The 20424-nt window shown below is 47.2% G+C and overlaps 1 protein-coding gene across 9 annotated transcripts in view; it reads right to left on the reverse strand.

Moving 5' to 3' along the window:
• Nucleotides 1-365: 365 nt before the first annotated feature.
• MIB2 (MIB E3 ubiquitin protein ligase 2) overlaps nt 366-20424 on the reverse strand; it is a 29367-nt gene continuing 9308 nt past the window's right edge. For 2 of the 9 annotated variants that reach the window (XM_071798438.1, XM_071798439.1), the window contains 16 exons: nt 14850-14956; nt 13592-13786; nt 13189-13331; nt 11985-12131; nt 10740-10844; nt 9875-10037; nt 8715-8848; nt 6753-6901; nt 6208-6364; nt 5663-5817; nt 4930-5056; nt 4422-4652; nt 3412-3590; nt 2741-2925; nt 2127-2192; nt 366-1783 (listed from right to left, as the gene is read on the reverse strand). In XM_071798438.1, the coding sequence (XP_071654539.1) occupies nt 1542-1783; nt 2127-2192; nt 2741-2925; nt 3412-3590; nt 4422-4652; nt 4930-5056; nt 5663-5817; nt 6208-6364; nt 6753-6901; nt 8715-8848; nt 9875-10037; nt 10740-10844; nt 11985-12131; nt 13189-13331; nt 13592-13786; nt 14850-14956 (2485 nt within the window). In that variant the 3' untranslated portion in view covers nt 366-1541. Of the gene's footprint in view, nt 1784-2126; nt 2193-2740; nt 2926-3411; nt 3591-4421; nt 4653-4929; nt 5057-5662; nt 5818-6207; nt 6365-6752; nt 6902-8714; nt 8849-9874; nt 10038-10739; nt 10845-11984; nt 12132-13188; nt 13332-13591; nt 13787-14849; nt 14957-16019; nt 16230-19419; nt 19467-20424 lie in introns of those variants that run through there. The other 7 variants (XM_071798443.1, XM_071798442.1, XM_065855148.2 and 4 more) reach the window with 7 other exon arrangements.

Consider the following 20424-nt stretch of genomic DNA (forward strand, 5'->3'; position numbering starts at 1 on the left):
ATATTTTCTGCAACAGCTGCACAGCTTGGAAGTTGAAGGCTGCAGCCTCCCTACGCTTTCTTCCCTTCAGGGACAATACTCACTTGGAAGACTCTTCATTTAGTATCCAAAGAAATGATAACAAAATGAAGCAGATGCTCCCTGTTTTCTGCTGAACGCACTGACACCTTAGGCATAGAAATGAGAATAACACAACAGACATGGAACCACTTGCCACCTCCGGCCCCTCTTCCCAAGCCCCAGCACACACAAGACCTTCTCACACCACCAGGGGACTATGAAGAAGTAACTACCATATATTCCACAAAGTGAAAAACTGCTTTAAAAGATTGGCTAACGAATAAAGATAGTAGAGGAACACAATGTTTTTGTTTTAAATATTGCTCGCAATATGTAATAAACAGTATAGTTGTGTATAATTGTGTGGTTAACGATACACAGCACACACGCAAACAGGTCCGTGTACATACACACACGGCACACCAGTCCCAGGCGGCCGCTGCCACCAACAGGGACCTTACAGGATGGGCTCTGGATAATATTTCTTCAGTCAGACAGCTGGAAAACACAATACAGCTGGATCCATAGCTCAGCTACTCTTTGTACATTCATTTTAATGCTCAGGAAAATATATATTTTATTTTATTAAGTTTTGCTGCAAAACAAAGAAACAAATGAAATCCCTTTTTCTCATGTCTTAATTATTACTATTTATTTTCTTTACATTTTGACTGGAGTATTTAAACTGCCTTTGGCATTATGGATAGAAAGCTCAGGAGTCTCTGAACACACGGTTGAGCCAAAGAAAACCAAAAAATGGAAGAAGAGTGTCACTTAGAGGTTAGAAATATTTGTAGCCACAACGTATTTTCTCCAATCAGTGTTCACTGCTTTATCTCTAAGGCACGCACTCTGTCTTTAGGATCTCACGACATCCAGATTTGTCTGTCAGTCCAAGTCCTCGTTGAGCCCGTTCAATAGCAGATCTGAGAGCGTGCTGCCCTGGGACGTTCCCTCCCTAACACCGACAGGCGGCTGTGGTCGCTGGGATCTCCTCACTCCAAGTGCAAGCGGATGCGTTTCCATCGGTACGAGGTGCATCCTCCTCCAGCATCTCCATCCCAAGCACCACGAGGCTGCAAATCTGACGCCACGGGGCACGAGATGCGACGCAGTCCCCTGGGCTGGATGCTGCCGAAAACACCTGCGCACAGACGACTGTTTGCTTCTGGTCTGAAAGACTCTTCTGCCTTCAGAAGCCAGGCCAGTGTTCTTCACTTGGGGTCCTTTTGGCTGGATGGGCAGCAGGGGGTGAGGGGCTGCCAGCCCTCCTGTGCTGCTCCTTGGCCTGGTGACACTGCAGCAGAGGGGACTCCCTCTCCCTGCACCCGAATCGCATCACTTCTTCGCTCCCCTCTCTTTCACGATGGCTTTTTGCAGGAAGCCAAACACATCAGCCCGACTAGCGCCTCTCATCTAAAATGCAAACAAAAAAGAAGGAAAGGAGGGAGGTGGGAATGGGAAGGGAAGCGAGCGCATCCTTAGACGAAGATCTGGATCCTCTCGCGGATGGCCTGTCGGCAGATGGGGCAGACGGTGAGCGCTGTGCTGCAGTCCGGGCAAGAGCCGTGGCCGCACTGGAACACCAGTTTGATTTGGTCGTCGATGCAGATGGGGCAGGTGATGCGCTCTTCCATCTGCCGGTAGCGGCTCTGCAGCTCCTCCATGAGCTTCCTCTGGTCGGTGGATTCCGAGCTGGGGCTGCACTCCACCTCGGTGCTGTCTGCAGGAGAGCAAGAGCCGGTCACCAGCGTGCTCTGCCTCTTTCATTAGCCGCTGCCCCTCGAGAGCAGCAATTAGTTCAGACTACACAGGACAAGCTTCGTTAGATGTCCTGTCCTGTGTATGCGGCTTGGGCTTGGCCCACGACACCTGAGAGAATCTACCTTTTCCTCCCTAAAGGTGGTCAAAGCAACAGGCAGCCTCCCCAAAAACTAACACAAAACCCACACAAACAAACAACAAAAATCAATTCCCTTTCTTATGCTTATTTCACTGAAAAACATCAATGCTGCTCAAACTAACTCTACCCAAGGCCTCCCCACAGCACTTAACAGCACACGTACCTTGTTTCAGTTTTTTGGTTATTGTCACTTGACACTTGATGCACTTCTTCATCCTCCTGGAGCATTCTACCACGAATGACACAAGAAGAGAGAACAATCAAGCCCACTGATGCCAAAATCAAGAGGAAGACAACAGACTCAACAACATCAGCTTTGAACAACCTGAGACCTCCCTCGATGATCAAGAGACTGTTTCTGCATGAAAATGAGGACACTACCTTCTTTTTGAGCTACATCCCAGTCTCTTGGTTTAGTCTTTCCTACACCAGCAGCAAATACAACATGTTTGATGGATAAAGCGCTGCCACCTAGGACTAAATCATTTGGCTTTCATTTGGAATTATCCAGCGCATCTATAAGCACAAGCAAAGCTGCCTGGGTTCCTGATCATCAGGTGCTCAGAACACTCTGTGCTTTTCACAGGTAGCTTTGGACACCTTACGGTGGTGCTGAAATCATGCTGGGGTTGTTTCGGGACACAAGCAGCACAATAGCTTTGTGTCTAAACAGGACTTGATTTGTGAGAGTCCAGCCAGGGAAGCTACGTGGTGGAAGAGGAAAGAAAAAGTTAAAAACAAAAGAAGAAAAGCAGAAAAAGCCCCGCATGGACTCACCTTCACACACAATACTGTGCTGGCAGGGGAAGAAATGGATGAGCAAGGCCAGCTCCGAGCAGACCAGGCACTCTGTGGGCACCGCCACGCTCGAGACGCTAAGGTTGGTCATCGTGTTGGGGGTGGTGTGCACCCGGCGAAGGCTGCAGGTGACGGCTGAGCTGTCGGAGGAAACCTGCTGATCCCTGCAACGTGGACAAGGAACAACACCTGAGCCACATGCTCCAGGTCCTCCTCAGCAACCAGATAACACTGTGCTGCTCCCTGGTAAACACTCCACACACAGACAGAGCAGCAGATGCTCAAGTAGCATAAACCTGCGAACCTTCAGCACCTCAGCAGGACCAACTCGGCCCTCAACAGCCGGGATTCTGACTGGTTCTATCTAAAGAGAACGGGAAGGAGCGGGGATGACTAGTGTTTGCACCACCTGAAACTGCTCTTGTGAAGGGTACTGACAGTGCAACCATCTGCAGGGAGGAGACAGTTTTTAGGAGCTATTTCAAAAGCTCAGCCCTAACGATCCTCCACATTTGCACGTTCCTGAAAGGCACCTGGGGTGGCTGTCTGGGAATTTGCCTCTGATGTGACACAGGCTCGGATTCCCAAATCCAGAGCCCTCAGCATCCAACCAGCTGCAGCATTGGTACTTTCCAGAGGACACGGTTTACCTGAATTTCTGTGAGAAGTCTTTGACGATCTGGACAATCCTTCCATCTGTAATGAGGTCTAAAGGAGACTTTCCCCGATGGTTTGCATAATTAATATCTGCTCCCTCTTGTGCTAAGTAGCATGCAATGGCAGTTCCAACATTCAGCTCTACATTTCCAAGAATGCCAGAAGCCTGCAGCTAAAAGAGGTTGAGAAACACTCTCTGTTAATAGAAAAAGTTTCTGTTATGTGGCTTTGTTTAAAACTTGATACTGATCAAAGTTTTAATCCTTGTACTTACAATTCAAAAGGGCCATTTAGCATTCTTTTTTGAAAAATACAAATAGCAGATTCAAATCTTGCATTCTGGGAACAAGAGTGTGTAACTGGTCCTAACTGGTGCTAATCATTACTAATCATAGTCATGGGCATTCACTTCTTCAGGTAGTGAGAAGGAAGCACAATGAAGACTGATATGTCTCACCCCTCACATTCTGTTCTACATCTGCAGATAACTGGGGTGTTTGTGGTTGGCTGTCCTCATATTTTCCACACCATCAGGCAGAAATTAATTGCTGTGGTTCTGGGGCATGAATTAAACCCAAGACTCTTGGCTCTGCAACTGGATTCATGACCTTTCCCATGTTAAGAAAGAGACGCGCAATGCTAATAAAAATATCGGGTGAGACAGCATGAATTGTTGTCTGACTATGTGAAGTTTCATTCAAACATGCCCTCAGAGGATCTATTCTTGCTTTCCCACAGCAAGAAGGTTTGTTTCCACACTGCCCATCTGGACCGGCTTTACACAATTTCCCTGCCTTTCTTTGCCCCCTTAGGTCCCACTCTCTGCTCTAACATCATCAAGCATTTTCCTGCCCTGGGTGCTGGAATTTCTCCTCCCCTCATCTCACCTTGGAAAGGAGGGACAACCCCACCTCACCTTGGAAAGGAGGGACAACCCCACCTCACCTTGGAAAGGAGGGACAACCCCATCTCACCTTGGAAAGGAGGGACAACCCCATCTCACCTTGGAAAGGAGGGACAACCCCATCTCCCCTTCACGCTTCTCCATCATGACGGACATGAGCTGCTGCCGTTCCAAGGCGATGTGCATGGCTGTGTCCCCGTCCTCATCCTCAGCGTTGACATCGCTGCCCTCGCTGACCAGCAGCTGCACCATGGCCACGTGTCCCTGGATGACAGCCAGGTGCAGCGCCGTCTGGTTGCGGTTGTTCTTGAGGTTGACATCGCAGCGACCCTTGAAGACAACAATTGCATCAGAGTGAGCTGCTGCCGCTGAGTTTGGCTGGAGAAGAGTCCTGCAGCTGCGGTGACGGTGGAGGCCCCACGTCTCAAGTCCATCTTTGTCAGGACAGAGATCTACAGACGAGCTATGTGATCCAGCCCTCTGTATCTCAGCCATATCACCCACCAACCCAAATATCACGAAAGCGAGGATTAGAAGCCAAGTGCCCAACCGACACACAAATAACATCTTCCTGGTGATGACCTGGGTATGAAAACTTGTCACTTACCTCTTTGATGAGAATTTCTGCCACCTCTTTGTGATTGTTGAGAGCAGCAAGGTGCAGGGCGGTGAAGCCATCTTCCTTTTTGGAGTCAACCAGCTGCCGAGCTCTTGCTAGAATGTTCTTTATGGCTCTAGAGTGTTGGAGATGGAAGAGTTACTTTATCAGGGAAGAAAACACCACAGGGCAGGCAGGCCTGCCTCTTCTGCTCAGCAGTTACAAGCATTCAAGTTTCAATAGGCAGCACCGTGAGTTGGCAACTGTGACGCAGAGCACTCCCTCTACCTCACAGACTGAATGACAAGAATACAACAAAAGCCCTCGGTTATCATTTAATAAAGTAGGGTAAACTCATACTGCCATGAAAATAATGAGCAGATTTATCCTCGGAAGAATTCCAGAGTCTCCCAACTAGACATAGTCTTTTCAAGTATGGTTTACTACAGACTTTCTCCTCTCCTTCTATGTGTGAACCCAAACATCTACAGAGACTATCCAGAAGAAACCAGATCTCCTAGCCAGGCTAAGCAGGTATGAGACAGATGGGATGGTAGCAGTTTTCTGTGAGCACATGAAAGAGGGCAACAGTTATACCCCGCTGTATCCAAACCCAAGAAACGTATAGCCAACCGTTTCCTTCCTAGCTATCTAGAGCTATGTCAACTATATTCTTACTGTTAAGGCAGCAACCACGAGTTAACATCTGTAAAAGCAGTAAGAATGCTAAAGGGTCACTTACAGCTTGTTGCCTTTCAGAGCAGAATAGTGGAGCAGGTTGAAGCCTTGGCAGTTCTGGACAGTGAAGTCGATGTTGGGTACTTCAGTGAGAATCTCAATAATGACTGTGTAATCCGCAGTGACAGCGTAATGCAGAGGGGTGTCTCCCTGGGAATCCTGAACGCCAAAGCACAATAAAGTCACCTTCCTCAGAGTATCAAATGACACTCGTAAAAAACCTCACCGCTCCCTATTGCTGGGAGCAGGAGCGTTTCAACACCACACACGAGCAGCAGCTCAGCTCTCGCTGGGTGTCACTGGATTGAGCTGAGGAGGAGCAGACCCAAAACTGGAATTTCAGCCTACTGAAGATAGAGGAACACTTCCTCTGTCCAACGCACCGTAGCGTGCTCTAAGAGAACGACCTCCAAATTCCATGAAGCAACAGATAGTGTGAGACATAAAGAAACACCTCCCTACCTCAAAAAGAACCCCAGCGAAATAAACAGACACCAAAACCCAAAAAACCACCAACACGCCCCGCAGCCCCCAAACCCCAGAACTCACTGGGAGGTTGACGTCGCAGTTGAGCTCGCAGAGGGTCCGCACGACCTCTGTGAATCCTTGACTGACAGCAACAAACAACGCTGTGCACTTCGCGTTGTTCAACAGGTCCGCGCTGGCTCCTTTACCAATCAGCACACGGGCAACCTCAGCTTGGTTTCTGATTTAAAAACAAGGAGTGAAACAGATTAGATTCAGTCCTGTGCAGGCAGTAAATTCTTCCTTCTTGTAAGGCAACAAACAAGCAAAACCAACCCCAAACAACCAAACCACCCCAACATCCTCCTGAAAAAGTTGTAATAACCAAAACCTCCCCACCAGTTGCTCTGATTGCCCCCAAAATTTCTAGCATGGGAACTGACTTAGCTGGGGGGGTTAAATTAATGCACTAAGAATGCACCTGTGGCCATGAAGCTTCAATTTCTAACACAAAGTAAAAATCAAAGAAAAGCCTCCATCAGCCACAGATGGCCCATTTATAGCTAGAAACGTGCTCTGGCAGCCCTTTAGGTCTTGTAGCAGAGACAGCAAGAAGACAGATGTCCTACCCAAAAGCTGCGTAGTGCAGGGCTGTATCCCCCTCTTCATCCCTTAGGTTGACGTTGGCGTGTGCCTGCAGCAGGAGCCTCACAACATCCAGATGTCCCTGGTAAGAAGCAATCTGCAGGGCCGTCCTGCCCTGGTTCTTGGCGTCGACCTACGGGAAAGGGCAGAGACACAGCAAACGGCTCGGTTAGGACAGAGCTCGCCTTGTGTTCAAGCCTCGGCTGTGTTCTAGAGAAGGTTTTAGCAAGGTGGAAACCACTGGCTGCAGAGCAGCCGCAGGCTCAGAAATGCAAAGCAGAATCCATGCCCCATCAGCTCCGTTCCGTGCACGTCAACTACAACGCTGACCTTGTCCCAGAATATTTCTAAAGAGGAAGGGGACAGCACATTTAGCCAAGAAGGGACAAGCGAGTGACCCGAGCCGGAAGCCAGGGCTTTAATTGCAGCTCTGATGCCAAATCCCTCTGCCTGTGAGCAGAATGCTGCTTGGCATCTCTGCCAACAACTCCTCTCCCAATAGGAAAATGCATGAGGAGATCAAATTCACTTTGCATAAGGCTGTGAAGATGCCAAGTCCCCATTGTTCTGTGTTACTGCAGGTGCTTTACTGGGCACAGTGGCTGGAGGGCATACCACAGTGTTGAAACGCTGCAATGAGATTTATTTGAGAATTAAAGGGACTGAAGAACAAAGAGGCTGCATGAAAGGCAAGGAAAAAACAGGAAAAGAAGCTACTGAAATCAGTGGGAGACCAAGGAGAAGCAATGAAGGAGCCAGCAGAACCTCAGCAGCCTGGCAAGGAGAACAAAGGGGTTTTTTCCCTGCAGCTGGTTCTGTGCAGCAGCCAGGAGAGCAGAGCAGGCAAGATTCCCCTTGATTCACCCAAAATGATGGGTGAGTCATTCAGACAAGGAGGCATTACAGGCCATGGTGTTATTATTCCATTTATGCAAGGAACAAAATGCTGATAAGCTGAAAAGGCCTTGGCAAGCAGCTCCAACTTGCACTACTAAGTGAGCCTCAAATCCAGCCTCCTATTGCTGTATACAACACTCTAATAGAAATAACAGTTCATTAATGTAAATATTAGAATAGAAATAGAATAGAAATCTAATAAAAATAACTAATAACATAAGGGATTTATGACTCTTGGCACTCACTTATCTGGGATAAATTCAACAACTGCAGGTATTTGTCTATTCCTCCCATCTCCAGAGGCCCCATTAACTTTGTAAACAAAGAACTAAAAGAAATACCAGACAACTACCCACTAAATGAGCTTCACATGGGTTCCTTCAGAACTGATCCTAGTTTTCCCGGTCCATGCACCCAGCTCCTCCTGCCAGCCCTGCAGACAGAGGCTCAACAAAACCTATGTTTTGTTACCAATGGTCTCCAGGGACATTGCTGAAATACTTTGTCCTCTGGTTCTCCTTTTTTAATCTGTTTAGGAGCCTGAACCTTCAAAAAGGTAGCTTGAAAGAGCAGTGATGTGAGCAGATGTGATCCTAACAGTGTGGCAATCAGCAAGCACATAAATCGTTCAGCAACAAGGCCAGCGCAGTCCCTGCTCCAGGCAGACGGGAGATAAGACAGCGCTCAGACACACAGCACCAGGGCCTGGGCAGCTTTCCTCCTTCCCGATTCCAACAACAGCATTTTGCAAGGTCACGTAAGGACAGACATTCAGGCAGACACAAGCCATGGCTTTCTTTTCAAACAGCGGCTGGATGCTCAGACATCTTGTTAGCGTTTTCATACAGATGAATACCTCTCCCCTAGTCGTGGTGTAGTGTCCATACATGAAATCTGGGAAAAGCCGGCTTTAGAAATGTGTTGTAGGACTAATACTAGGTCTGAAAAATCATTCTTTTTCTCCCATCCCACTCGACTACAAAATTTTATGGCGGTATTTTAAAGAAGAGCAACAAAAAAGAACCATTCTGGATGTCTTCAAAACTTGCCTTGTCCGGGTACTTCTGAAGGAGCTCCCGGACTTTAGCGGCGTTGTTGAGCGCGGCACAAATGACCAGGCACCCCGCGTGCTCCGACTCCGTCTTCTGGGACAGCAGCTTCTCCAATACGGTAATCAAAGTACCTGGTAGGAATGAGAAACAGCCATGGGTTAAGAGGACCAAAGAGCACATATAGACATGTATACAGCTGTACAGCCACACTATGGGCCTGCTGTGCCTCTAATACTCCAGCTCACACAAAAAGCTTTACAAATTTGTGGCTTACACAGAACTTTCGCTTTACAAGTCTGATGTTTTGAGAACCCAAAAAGACATGAGACCATGGGACAGAAAACCAACACAAAAAAATCACTCCTAAAAGGCAAAAGGCATGGTTTTGGAAATGATGCTGTAGGGAAGAAATACAGATGGGCCCCCCTCATTACAGCCTTTTGAATGCTTGAGAGGACAGAGTGGTTACAGACAGAACCAAGTTTAAAAGCTTGGGCTCACACAACAGTTCTCCCTGAAGTCTAACTCAAGCAAACAGTTTAAGACCCATCTACATAGCAAAACAAAAACAACCCCCTAGTAAGTCTGTCCTGACATCTGAAGGAAACAAGTGTGCTGAGGCTACAAAAAATGTTAACAGCAGACGTATAAAACAGGCAAAATCCCCCCTACACAACATGCGATCCAAAATTCAGCTTTGGGGTGGACTGCGCAAAATAATCACAGAATCCCAGAATGTTAGGGATTGGAAGGGGTCTCAAAAGATCATCCAGTCCAATCCCCCCGCCAGAGCAGGAACACCCAGATGGGAAATGATTTTTGATTTGACAACACTTCCACCCAAGGACCTAGGAATATTTCACAGGTATTCAAGTATCCTCCTCCAGGAAAGGCAGCAGGACAGAAGAGGAAACTGAGACAAACCAAGGCAGAAGCAAACACTGAACCCAGGCCTGCGCTTAGCACTCCTGAGCCCTAAATTCTGCATTTTCCTGCTAAGCCCAGCTTTGCTTCCCTGCTAAGGCAGAGTTCAGATCTGGAACTCTGTCTGGGGTAGAACAGGCAGTTGGAGTTTAACCCTGTCCGAAGGGTGTTGCTGTTGTTACACCAGAGCACAGTCCCCATCAGATCAGACATCTCTGTTCTCAGTAGCTCACTTTTGGACTCCTTTGCGTTCTCTGTTGTCATGAGGTTCGCTTCCTCGTCCCTCTGGTAGGCTGTCAGGCAAGCCGGGTTAAACGTCCAGGACTGCCCTCCAACCGAGACGCGCAGGTCTCCGTCCCCATAGACCTTGATCACTTTGCCGATGTGCCCCAGGGTCTGCAACGGAAAGAGAGAAACGGTTTCCAAAGGCGAGACGCGGTCTGCTCCGCACCTCAGAACCAACACGACGCCTCTACGAGCGGTTTGCAGGCGGCACCTCCTGCTCTGTGAAAAGAAGCACGGGCAGCGACGCGCTCGCCAGGACACCAGAGGGTTCCCAGCAGTTTCTCTGCTGCTGGTTTTACCTAAGAAAGGTTTCCCAGACACATTACAAATGTCTGGAGAGGAGGGGGGTGAAACAACAAAACATGGTCTGAAGAACTGAGAGAATTGATAAGATTTGGGGCTAGGAAAGGTCTTCTCTGTGCATTTAATTGCTCCTGGGGGACACCTGTATTCTGCTTTGTAGCCATACTGGTCTCATCAGGCCATTCCTCAACTTGGACACTTTCCTGCCTCATTCCAGAGAATTTGGGGGGGTGTAAGAGGACTTGTTACTTTGGTTAGTGAAACCTCTTATCTGACTCACTGGTAGCCAAACCCTTTGTCAGGTTCCCCATCTATCCGCTTTGATTTGGTTGCTGCAGTCGGATTTACCACCGATAGCTCCAAGCGACATTGATTTTGCAAAGCCTCAGCAGTCCCAGAAAGGTCTGAGCAGCTGAACACTGGAGGGCAACCCAAGCCCAGTCGCTATGACTGATGGCTTGGGAAAACTCGGGAAGTTACTGGACTGTCCTGGAACTGGCGCGCACTCACAGGTGCCATTTCATCTGTCCACTCCCCATGACCAGGTTGGAATCGCTTCACTGTTTCCATATCATCTATCACTCGGACAACATCACCAACCCAAAAGGTGTTGAGCTACAAGAAAAAGAAAGTCATCAGCTTTTGGGGGACGAGGCCAGGAAAAAGTTGTAGCAATCAGCCCCTCCACTCCACCCCCACCCCCAGAAAACCCAACCAAACGAGCAGCCCATTGACTCAAAGAAAACGAGGCAATACAAAATGTAAGTACGACTACCAAGAAATCCGTAATCACTGCACTGCAAAATAAGCACAGTCCAAGGGCTGCCGTATTTCTGTTTTAAGCCAAGTACACAATTAAGTAGGGAAATAATTTGGGACAAAACATCTTTCTTTTCTTCTTCAAACCATTTATAATCAGTATCAGTATAACATGGAACTTTCCTTGGTCCATCTCATCACTATACCTGACTTGGCACTGGAGATCTTAATTCACTTTAATACAGAAGTTACATCTGTTTGTTATTTAAAACATAAAAGGGAATCCAGAGCGTATCTGTACTGGTGATTTGCCAAACGCTCCCTCTGCTCCCTGAGCGAAGGGAGCTCTGTCAAAACATATTTAAAAAGCAGACACTGCATTTTCCATTGGTCCTGGAGTTTTTAGCACTGTGACCTTGTTCGGGTCTCTCAGAATTCTGTGGTCTTTCTATACCTATTAGCCCTGTTTCTTATCATCCGCATTTCAAGTCCCCAAACCTCTGGGGAAGGCGAGCTATGAGCTTTAGAAGTGCAGACACAAAATTAGAAGAGCTGGATTAAAGACTCGGGTCATCCAGAGAAATCAGAGCGAAGCGAGACAAAGAAAGACGCAAAAACGAGAATAACATCAAGACACAAGAAGAAAGAACAAAATGAAATGGAAATGGCGTGGAAGGAGGTTCATCACAGATGAAAGGAAGGTGTAGAAGGATGAGCTATGTAGTTCTAGTGTTATCGCTCTTATCAAAGAAGCTGTAATTAAGAAATGTAATTCATTTGAAATGCAAAGACTCATAAAACTGGATGGTCTAGTAGCCCAGCTCCCGCTGTCTGCAGCCATCTGCCTCGACTCTGATGGCTTGCAGGAAATCCTGCCTATGACCACCGCTTTTAGAAGAGCGGCCTGTGTCTTGGGCACTTGCTGAGACACGGTGTGTCCTAAGAGGGCAGGGTAAACAGAGCTCGTTCTGGGCACGCTCGCCCATCAGCACCTACCTTCGTCAGGGCTCCAGGATGGAAAGTCCAGCGGGTTTCGCTGTTGAACTGGACCCTCACGTCCCCTCTGTCCGTGATTCTGTGCACAGTCCCTGTCTGGCCAATGAACTTTTGATAAGGGGGGAAAAAAAAAGTAGGGGAAACCCCCTAAATAAATCACATTGCTTAATAGTGGGGAAAGCAGGCATGTGAGGCATAGATGGCTAAATCACCTACTTTTTCTCTGTTTAATATCCCTCTCTACACCTGCATTCACCACCAACAGGAATCCCAAAGTGTAGAGGTTTAACAACCCAGCAGACTATGTTAGCTACACAGCAATACTCGAAAACGATAGCTTTTGAATAAAAAAATCCATGGCTCCACTGACAGCTGCCTGAAAGTTCATGCCAGAAGATGCCAAATCCCTGCCTGTCAGGCTAAGAAAGAGACCGATGCTCAGTTAATAGATTTCCACATTGAAACTGAATTGACATCATTTGTCTTGACGTTTCGAAGTCTGTTTTCAAAAAGAGTGCTCACCCACAGGGCAGCTTGGGTTAGGATACATATATAATCGATCTTTAGAATTATATAGCGCTGCTTCACATAGCAAGGCTTTAGACGCTGTCTCAGAATCAGACCTGCAAGTTATTCAGTTGACTGACTCAAACGTAGTAGGTGTTTGGGACACCTGTGGCTATACGCTTCCCTCCCTCTCAAAAAAAGCCACTTTTATACAAGTTACTAATACAGATCAGAGACATAATGTCAATATGGGCCAAGAAATTTCAGCCCCGGCCAAGGCCACTGTTGACAAAACACAAAACTTCCATTAGCAGCAATGCACAGTGCAAAAGACCCCAACAGGGAATGGATCCAGAACTCCAAAGTAAAGATCCACGGATCATTTAAAAACAAACAAACCAGCCATTAGTATTTCGCACCGGCTTCCAAGACTTTTGAGCAACTCTTCCGACCCACCGTAAACTCTCAGAAATTATTCAGGGCTCCACAAGGCAATGCTTGCACAACACAGATTTATCTGAGCCTAAAAATAAATCCGAATCCAGCATCCCATCGCTACAGAATTTGTATTTGTGATTCAGCCAACACAATATAAATATATACAAAGATGTTCTGGTAACTTCCTAGCCCGTGTCTACTTATGTAGTCTGAGATGGCGACCGATAAATCGCCGAGAGAAGAGCAAGCAGCAGCATACCTCAGCCATTTTCGGATTCCAGCCACCATGGCCCTCCTGCATCTCCCGCAAGATGTCGATGTCCAGCAGGCACTTCACTTTGTCCCCGTGCTGGAACGGGTGCCTGTCTGTGCTTTCTTTCCTCTGGAGTTCAGCTGGTTTTCCTGAAGAGAAGAACAACAGCACCCACATACAGGCAGGATGTCCCTGTGCTGTGCGCATCCTACCACAAGGCCAAACTACTTCACTAATCCTCTGAAATAAAGCACTACGTTCATACATGGACCACTCTTAAATAGTACATATTATATGGGAACTTCATAAAACCACCTCCTGATGGAGGTCTTCCAAGCAAAACAGCTTTAGTGTCAGGAAATGGCAGCACGAATCAGAATTTCTCAACACAATACTTGTCTCTACACACCTAATTTTGGGAGATGCTCTTTGTAGTAAAAGCCACCAGATGCCTCCACGGTGCATTTCAGGTCCACTTTTCCCTTGTGTCCAACTCTGTAGACATTCGTGGTGCCATCAGACCACATAACGCTGGCCACGCTGCGTCCAGTCTCCACATCCCAGCCACGAATATCGACCACGCGTCCAGTTTTACCTTCACCACCTGATGGAAAAACGGAGGGGGAAAGAAATGTCGGTCACCTTTCTAATGAGAAACATTATCCATGAGACAACTCGGTTTGACCAACGAGGAGAGAATCTCTACATCAAACCCAGTGAAAGCCAGTCAAGCCTTTTCCTTTAGAATACAAATGTGGGAAAGGTGAATTTTGTGTGGAAGCAGAGAGCTCTTCGGGTGCACAGAAACACTGCCAGACAGGCAACACACAGCGTCGTGGCACCACACTGTGGCAACAGAAAAACACAGCAGCCTTGTCAAATCCACCCAAGATCTTTAATCTCCCCCCAACACTGCTCAAGTGGAGGAACATCAAGTAAAGTTTGTTCTCGTACTTCTCGCAAGAAGTACGATGGAAACAATCCAGAACAGGAGGATGTATTTGTGAGAAAGCAAATCTTCCTCACCTAACTGCTGTGGATGGGGCAGCTCCACCAAAGACAAGGCAGGACCCACCAGGGACCAGCGGGGCGGCCGCCCTTTCTTTCTTCTCATTTGTCTTGCACGTGTAACTGATTTCAGGTCACAGTGTAGGCAACACAAGTCTCAGACATGTAAATGTTGATCTGATCTCAAAAGGATGGATAAGCTGTACTGAGCATAAGCTTCTTTTGCTCTCAGACCCTGCGAGTATCCACGTCCTCCACTGAACCCGGAGGGAGTCAACTCTGGAAGCCTTTGGACTTAAAACTTAATTATTAAAAGAAAAAATACGTTGTACACATTACAGTGCGTACAAGGCTCTGGAACAGAGAACGTAACGTGCTGTACGTCTATACTTCTATACAAGATCTTCCAGGATGGTTCCCATGAGTTTTCACGGCAAAACTTTCCTCCCACAGCCTGAACGAATGCACACAGTTCATGTCTCAGATGTGCTTTTAGACAACTACGAGAAAACAAATAATACTCTAAAGAACTGCAACCTGCATCATCTGAACAGCTCCCCTGGCAGCTCCTGCTCAGCACACGCGTTTTCAACCAGCAATTTGGCAAAAAGAAACAAGAAAGGAACGGTGTTTCACAGCACACCTCCCAGGCAGCTTACCGTCCTGGTTACCCCACTCCCAGTCGGGGCCGCGGACCACTTTAGCTCCCTGAAAAGTCCCTTTTAATGTGATGCGAGTCAAATTCTGTCGAGGACTCACCAGGACTCTGGAAAAAAGAGAAGACTAATTAATCTATTGTAGCTATTCAGGCTTTATAAAGCTCTGTTCCAAGTGCGGTCTGGCTGGGGACAAACACAGATCGACACACAAGCAGCGGGACTGTGCTGGGGTCTCTCTCATGTTGTTAAGACACCAGAATGGCATCTTGCTTCTGGGAAGTTGAACATATATAAAGACAAAGACTCCAAACAACTACATCCACTCACACACAGCATGTTTAGCCCTGAAGGAGAAAAATCACCCTTCTTTCAGAACTTCAAGAGCCTTGAAGGGGCTGCATGGGGCAAAACCAAAACCTAGTAGCTCCAAAGAAGAAAAAATGCCCCCCACACTCTGAGATGCACAAACTACAATTAGGGTAAAGCAGCTCATTGAGGGCCAAGTATGATTACTATGAATGGAAGCAAATTAATACTATTAAACATAACTATTTACCAGCATTCTACGGCGTAAGGTACAACACTGCAAACCAAAGCCATCAAAATCTGGATTTAAGTCCACCCCGCTGCCTACGCAGAGCACAAATATCATCGAGCAATCTTAACCATAGCAGCAGAGCACGGTAGCTTTCATTGCCAGCTGGGCTACTTATGATCCACAAACACCCAAGTCAATTAATATAATGCTCACACAATTAAAACGTATCTTTAAAACAAAGCCCCTGAGAGGGGCAAAACAAAATAGAGGAGTAAGGAGAAAGTTAGTAACCTCTCCAGAAAGCCAGACGTCACTTCAGAGGGTGAGCGAAGCCTGACTTGGAGCTGCCCTTGCACGCCACGGTTCAGTTTAAGGCAATGCTCACAGCCACCACGGGGGCCGCACAAAACCATTAACGGCTCAGGTAGACTCCGAGCTCAAAGCCGTAAGGAGTTCAGCACATTTCCCAGCCTAAGCTGCAGCCGCACAGCTTCACCCCCTGGAAAGCAGAGATTAGAGCAGCAGTGCTGTGGCGAGGCTGCTTCCAGGAAAACACAGACCTCCCGTCCGCCCTGCAGTCCCCATCGCGGGCACACACACCGACCCACCTCACGCTGAAATAAAATACCTACGTGATAGTGAACAGGGGGTCTGATGTCCTGTTAAAGCAGCTTCCAATTCCCATAATGTTACAGCAGCTCCTCTGCTGGCTCTGCGCGTGCTGCTCCCAGTAAAAAGCTCTCTCATGAGACACCAAACCCCCCAAAAGTCCTTACGGGCCCGCTCGTGTCACCATCCGCTTCTCTAGGTGACTGCAAAGGTGCCACAACCCCTGCCTGGACTCGTGCATCTCCTCCCGACAAACTCCCAGAGCAGAGAGCGCAAAATGCACTTCGGCAGCTGTTGGGGGAAAGGGGAGGGGACACCCGCGCTAGGACTGACCTCAGAACGCTGCCTTTATTTCCCATCTAATACCTAGAGAGAGAAAGAAGGTGGAGACTCGGAAGGATAAAAAGCTTATGCTTGAACTCACTGTTTACTTATCCACCAAAAGCCTAAGTCTTTTACCTTTCTTAACTTGTTAGCAGATCTCCCACCTGCGCTTTAGGACCCAACGTGTTTAAAAAGAGGGAGAAATTATTTACACACATTCTTGTAACCGTTGAATGGTCGTTATCCAGATTGCAGCCCAACAGGAGGAAGACAAGGAGCATTTTTTGAATGGTTGAGAGTTTGTCCGTTTTAAGCACCGCCCAGGCTGGCAGTTGCTATGATAGGGAAGATAACGCTAGGAAAAAGCTCAGCTTAAAAGAAACGCTGATCAGCATTCATTTCATTGCCCTGTGTCATGCACTATAGACTGGCCCCAAAAACCAGCACGGATTTGTGTATTACACCTGTAACAGCTTAGCTACAACACCCTATTTTCACTGTATTTTGTCAAATATTCTTCTAACAATTTATCAAAGATGGTTTAGTCAAGCCCTGACACAAAATGATGAAAACACAGTTCTTGCCCCAAACCCTACTCTAACGAGGGAGGGGTTTTCAACGCAAGGATTCTCAGTAACAGTAAAATAAAGTGCCAAGCTAAGCTTAAGCAAGATGCTTAAACAGCAGAATAACTGCCATTTGTTATATTTCTAGCATAATTTCCCTTTTTGTACTATCACAGAGCAGAAATCGTTTCCCATTTCAACAGCTCTCGCGCTAACTTGTCACTTCCAGTCAAATTTGTGGCTGGAGACCAGGGAAACAAAGGTGTCCAGCTGGGAAAGCTGAGCCTCCTTAAAGAGGAAAGAAGTGTAAGAAGCTTCATCCCTCATTCTGCTTCAATACCGGAGGCGACTGACCATACCGGCCTGGTCCTGCCCCAGGCCGCTGCCCAGCAACACCAAAGGATGCCAGAACCAGATGTCCCGAGCCCGTGCATCTCAGATTTCAATCTAATTCAACATGTTTTGCTCCAAATACTGGATAACAACCAAAGTTATTAGCGTGTTGCAAAAAACCCCCTAGGGATAAATTTAATCGCTGCGATATTGCCTTTAATAATAGTTTTAATTACGATAGCCTAAGTCTGCAGCCATTTCTGCCCTACAAATTCCAACGATATTAAATTACTACGGAATCCAGAAGACTCTCGGGAGCATGTGCTGCCCAGAATGAAGTTGTGTCTCTCTCCAGCATGCTGGGAACCACCCCCTGGGGATATTCTGCCTGTGCTCGAATTTCAAGAGGTGCTTACACAGCCTTTTGCATCCCCGAGAGCTTCCTCCAGCCAGCCAGAAAAACAGCATCACCCGTGCTTTACAGACAGAGATCTGAGACCCAAAACAGCTGACTTAGAGACTGGTTTTAATCTGCAGTAGTGATCTAAGGCCGTGCAGAAGTCAGGGCCCCTTCGTACCAAGCACGTATTTTGCAAGACAGAGATGAAAGTTCTCATCCTAGGAAGCAAGCGCAACGTGCAGGGCTGGGAGGCTGAAGCGATGGTCACCCTGCAAGGTGGCAGGCCATAAATATTGTGTATACATCACCCCACATCTTCGGAAAGGCACGGCTGTAAACCAGAACCTCAGCTCATGGCAGCACAAACCCCGGCTCCTTCCAGGATGTATAGATGTCCAGGTAGGCTGCCTCAAGAAAGGCCAACACAGAGATCTTATGGAAACCACAGGTAAAACCGACCTCAGCGATGCAAGAAATTTGAGATTCTCTAATCCTCCCATGCAAAGCTTCTGCTGAAGCACTTCCAGCAAAGGATAAAGGAAGGAAATTCTGACAGATGGCAGGCGGGCGCTGATTGCTCAAGCATGAACCAGACTAAGACAAGGACGGCAGCGAGGGATCAGGATCACAGAAACCTATTTCAGGAACTGTCTTTACCAAGAATTTCCATTGTCAATCCTCCCCTTCCTTGCCAAGGCGCAAAACCAGCCGCACAGCTCAGACGGCGGGGTCGCGGTTGGGCTGACGCTTGCTTTCGTTGTCACTGACGCTCAAAGCTTATTGGGTTTGGAAAGCCATGGTGGGCAAGATTTCAGATCGAAGCTACTAAATGTGAATTAAAACACACGTGCGCACCCAAGACTCCCCACTGTGCTGCAGACAGAGGGTGCTCTCAACTGGGCTCTCAGAGATGTCAACGTGAAGCCTCTAACGGTAGAATATTGTATGGAGAATGCAGGCACGTGAAGCGAAATGTCGTTATCACCCTTTAAACGTGGTTTTTAACTCAAAACACGGGTTGAAGACATTCTAGTGACAATTCCTCTTGCTTACAGTCTTGACCATGTAATTCCAGAAAAGATGAAGGTAAAACATATCGCTGAAATTTAATATCTATTCCACAAATGGAATACTCCAAAGTGAATAAGGGGAGCCCTAGTGTGGGGATACACCCTAGTGTTCTGCAATGTATGTGGTTTTTCAAAGGGACAGTTAGGCAGTGCATCTGGGAAATCACGGGGGGTTTTAGAAGCACAACTGTACTCATTAACAGAACAAATTCATAAGTAAATTCATATTAATAAATTCATCCATACTCAATGAGCATTTTAAAAAGCTAGGAAACAAACCTCATCACACAAGAGTCAGATTTGATTCAAAATGTTACCCCTCAAAATTTCTAAGTCTAGCAGCTTAAACTGGCGTCGCATAAATAACGCATCGAAGAGGTCGCTACAGTAAATAAACCTGCATCCCCTTTATTGCCTAGTAATCAAACTCCCAGCAGTTGTCACTCAGCTGCTATATTAGTTCAGGCTTATGGTATAAGCAGTCGCAGATGGAAGGCTGGATTATTAAAGCTGCCTTGAATGGGCCTGCATTACACACGCACACCCAACCGGCAGCATGCACTTGTTCCTGTAATGTATCCCCTTTAGAAATCCAACGGGTAATGAGACCAGACAGAGCTGGCTCAAGAATTATGGCTGAAAATAACTGCAAACTCCGTTTTGACTATAGCATAAAACACAATGTGACAAAATATTTGTATTTCTTATGCTCCATTACACAAAACGTTACCCTGTGTAGCGTGCTGGCTCCTCTGACTCCATTGTTCTCCAGTAATCAACGGGACTTTCGAAAATCTGTTAAGGTCGTGATTTATTGGCGAGTGAAGTCTAGAAAACAGCCTGGGGAAAATGCAGCACAACCCCTTCTGAAATCCAACTTAGCGCCACCCCCAAGAAGGCGATGCATGCAAAATGCCATTGCTGCTTTTGCACTTTAATATAATAATAATATTTAAGAGGAAGATTATTTCAGACTTGATTATTTGCAGAACTCACCAGAGTGTGCCTGACTATTCCAGCCCTAACATAAACCTGACGGGTTTTGCTTTGCTGTGCTGCTTGCAGACACCGATTTATCTCCAATTACTAAGCACACATTCAGCAAATGGATACAGGATTGCGAAACAAGGAGCTCTTCAGTGAAACTGAGTTGTCCTGTTAAACCAAGGGTGAGAGCCTCTCCCAAAACAGCCGTATAACTCAAACCAAACAAGACCAATTAAAACACAGCAGCAACTCAGATGTCAGGAAGATATTATTACTTCAAATGGCGAAACCTATATTAAAAAAATGATGTTTTTCTGCCACCAGAGGTTCAAACGCAGGTCATTTAAGACCTGAAATAGCCTTCAGGTAAAGGTGTCTTCAAAGCCTCTTTAGAAAACCGACTGGGAACCCTCTGCAGCGTCTGTCTGGGCTTAAGGCCTCTTAAATCCCAGGATTAGTGAGCTGCTATGAACACTCGTGTGTGGGCCTTGCCCAGGTTTAGCTGTACGAGTGCCATGGGGTGGGTCTGGCAACAGCGGCACAGGGGACAGCGGTTCGCTGCCCAAAGATGTCATGCTGCCCCACTAGAGGCCTTTGCTCATCGATCTCACCGATGCTCAGCCCAGGACTACAACCATCTACCTCCAAAGAGCCTTCCAGGACATTCCAGATCAGCGCTGCAGTGTTTTGTGAAAGTCAAACAGCTCACGCAGGACAACACCAGCGCCGACGAGTTCACTGGCAGCCC

Source organism: Patagioenas fasciata, chromosome 23, assembly GCF_037038585.1.
Source record: "Patagioenas fasciata isolate bPatFas1 chromosome 23, bPatFas1.hap1, whole genome shotgun sequence".
Taxonomy (NCBI): Eukaryota; Metazoa; Chordata; class Aves; order Columbiformes; family Columbidae; genus Patagioenas; species Patagioenas fasciata.